Source organism: Vitis riparia, chromosome 13 (genome assembly GCF_004353265.1).
Source record: "Vitis riparia cultivar Riparia Gloire de Montpellier isolate 1030 chromosome 13, EGFV_Vit.rip_1.0, whole genome shotgun sequence".
NCBI lineage: Eukaryota > Viridiplantae > Streptophyta > Magnoliopsida > Vitales > Vitaceae > Vitis > Vitis riparia.
Window position 1 is genome coordinate 4,667,579 of NC_048443.1, and position 3,113 is coordinate 4,670,691.

The window sequence follows — 3,113 nt, forward strand, 5'->3', positions numbered from 1 at the left end:
TTCAAGGAGTGCTTTCTATTTCTGGGTTGCAAGAGGTAGTGGATGTTGGAGATGCAAGAGCTGCTAATTTAAAAGATAAAAAAAAAATTAAAGAGTTGACGATGGAGTGGAGTGATGATTGTTGGGATGCACAAAACGATAAACGTGAATCACGTGTCTTGGAGACCCTGCAGCCTCGTGAAAATTTAAGAAGGCTCGCAATTGCATTTTATGGTGGATCCAAATTTCCAAGTTGGTTAGGAGATCCCTCATTCTCAGTAATGGTGGAACTAACTCTCAAAAATTACAAAAAAATGCATGTTATTACCAAATCTGGGTGGACTACCTTTGCTTGAAGTTTTGCGGATTGGAAGCATGAGCCAAGTTAAAAGCATAGGTGCTGAATTTTATGGAGAGAGTATGAATCCTTTTGCATCTTTGAAGGAGTTGACGTTTGAGGATATGCCAGAATGGGAAAATTGGTCTCATTCTAATTTCATCAAGGAAGATGTGGGAACATTTCCCCATCTTGAAAAGTTTTTGATGTGGAAATGTCCAAAACTGATTGGGGAATTACCGAAATGCCTGCAGTCCCTAGTAGTGCTTCGTGTGTCAGAATGTCCGGGATTGATGTGTGGGCTTCCAAAACTTGCATCTCTCCGTGAATTAAATTTAGAAGAATGTGATGAGGCAGTGTTGGGAGGTGCTCAGTTTGATCTTCCATCCCTCGTTACTGTAAATCTCATCGAGATTTCAAGATCCTTGGTAGCCTTGCAAGAATTGCGGATAGACAATTGTGATGGGCTGAAATGTTTGTGGGAGGAGCAATGGCTGCCTTGCAATCTTAAAAAATTGGAAATAGCTATTTGTCATAATCTGGAGAAGCTGTCGAATGGATTGCAAACTCTCACACGTCTTGAAGAGATGAGGATATCGTTCTGCCCCAAACTAGAGTCATTTCCTGATTCGGGTTTCCCACCAATGCTAAGACGCCTTGAGTTGTTCTCTTGTGGGGGTCTAAAATCGCTGCCTCATAACTACAACTCGTGTCCGCTTGCAGTCTTGACGATTCAGTGCTCTCCATTTCTCAAATGCTTCCCAAATGGTGAGCTACCCACCACACTCAAGAAGCTTCATATTGGGGATTGTCAAAGTCTAGAGTCACTACCAGAGGGGCTGATGCACCACAATTCGACCTCTAGCAGCAACACTTGTTGTCTTGAAGATTTGTATATACAGAATTGTTCCTCTCTTAATTCCTTTCCAACAGGGGAGTTACCCTCTACTCTCAAGAACCTTTCTATTTCGGGATGCACAAACTTGGAGTCAGTGTCAGAGAAAATGTCACCCAACAGTACAGCCCTAGAGTATTTACGACTTGAGAGGTATCCAAATCTGAAAAGCCGACAAAGATGCCTTGACAGCCTTCGGGAGCTACTCATAAACGACTGTGGAGGTCTGGAGTGCTTTCCAGAAAGAGGCTTGTCCATCCCTAACCTCGAATACCTTGAAATTAAGAGATGTGAGAATCTTAAATCTCTAACACATCAAATGAGAAACCTCAAATCTCTGCGCAGCCTGATCATATCTCAATGCCCAGGATTGGAGTCCTTTCCGGAAGAGGGTTTGGCCTCTAACCTAAAATCACTTTTGATCGTTGGCTGTATGAATCTAAAAACACCCATATCTGAGTGGGGCCTCGACACCCTCACCTCTCTTTCTCAATTGACTATTCGGAACATGTTTCCAAATATGGTTTCCTTCCCCGATGAAGAGTGTCTTCTTCCCATTTCTCTCACCTCCCTTACAATCAACGGAATGGAATCCCTAGCCTCCTTGGCTCTCGGCAACCTCATCTCTCTTCGATCCCTAGATATCTCATATTGCCCTAACCTCCGGCCCTTAGGGCTGCTGCCTGCAACACTTGCACAACTTGACATATGTGGTTGTCCTACCATAGAAGAAAGATACTTAAAGGAGGGAGGAGAATATTGGTCCAACGTCGCCCACATTCCCCTCATATCTAAACGTAGTTGAAGTATGCCCATTCGCAACTTAGTTCCAAGTTCTTTTATTTTTACTTTTTAGTTCTTGTTTATTTTACATTTTTCTATCTTAATGCAATTTTGTAACCAGGAGGTGTCTTTCGATAGTTGTGGCTGGATTGAATCTTAGATCGCTCTCCCTTCCTTAATTTCAACTAGGTATGTTTAGTAATTCAATTTTTCCCATCTAAATTTTAAAATTGTGAGAATCTTCTTTTCTCATCTATCTTATTTCCTTGTTCTCTAAAATGTTTCTAGTGTATTTCTCTTTCTACATAATTAAATCATATTTCCTTTTGCATGCCACCCTTACGCCAACAGACCTCATACTATTGTATGTAAGAAGTATAAAAGAGGCTGATGAAATTCAAGTCAACACTTTTTATTCACATGCTAGTCTGTTGTTCTCAATTATTCATTCGGTTGCAATAATTTTATTGTGGCTTAAGTTTGATCTCAAGAAGATTTCTGGTTGCACTTGCTTAGTTTAGTTCCAATTGACTTGGTTTTTTCATTCAATATTTCAAACACATTTGCTTATTTCTATTCCAACAATTTGATGAAGCTGGTTTTAGTCTATAGAAATGGTACTGACTTCTTAATTTCTCAAATATTTAAATTAACATGTAAATATGATTGGCCTAAGATTTTCACATCCCTATGTAGAGGAAAATAGATAGGTTTTTAACACATGAATCAATTTCAAATTGGATTTTATTTTTCAATCACAAAAATGGAAGGAGAGACCAGCCCATTATTAAGCTACTCCCATAATTCCATTAACATCAAAATAATAATCTTAACTCCCTAATTTTTCTGCGCATGTAGAAAGACAAAAGGTGCATTTCAAAACTCATCACAACTCAAGGTTTTTCCCTTTTTCCTTTTTATTTTTTTAATATTTTAATTTTGTTCATTAATTTTTTCTTTTCCATTTTTACGTTCATTACCAAGGTTGATCCTTGATTGTTCAGGTATTCCGTAATTTCTGGAAAGGGGTTTGGCCCCATTGTTTAGTTTGGGTTCAATTGTGGGAAGCTTGAGACGCCTCTCTATGAGTGGCACTGGTGCACCAGGCCTTTACGGATA

At 39.4% G+C, this 3,113-nt stretch overlaps 1 protein-coding gene across 3 annotated transcripts; it reads left to right on the plus strand.

Annotated features, from left to right (window-relative positions):
* The first annotated feature begins 743 nt into the window (after positions 1-743).
* LOC117928607 (putative disease resistance protein At3g14460) lies at positions 744-3,113 on the plus strand. 3 transcript variants are annotated; one of them, XM_034848533.1, is made up of 3 exons: positions 744-2,017; positions 2,116-2,183; positions 2,979-3,113. In XM_034848533.1, the coding sequence occupies exon 1, from the start codon at positions 904-906 to the stop codon at positions 2,014-2,016; it is 1,113 nt and encodes a 370-aa protein (XP_034704424.1). In that variant the 5' UTR covers positions 744-903; the 3' UTR covers position 2,017; positions 2,116-2,183; positions 2,979-3,113. The 3 variants fall into 3 exon arrangements, with proteins under 3 accessions (XP_034704424.1, XP_034704426.1, XP_034704425.1); XM_034848535.1 differs by lacking the exon at positions 2,979-3,113 and adding an exon at positions 2,853-2,944; XM_034848534.1 differs by having other exon boundaries at positions 744-2,183.

Excerpts from the sequence above, each read along its gene's own strand:
- LOC117928607 (XM_034848534.1), top strand. The coding sequence starts at position 904 with ATGAGGATATCGTTCTGCCCCAAACTAGAGTCATTTCCTGATTCGGGT.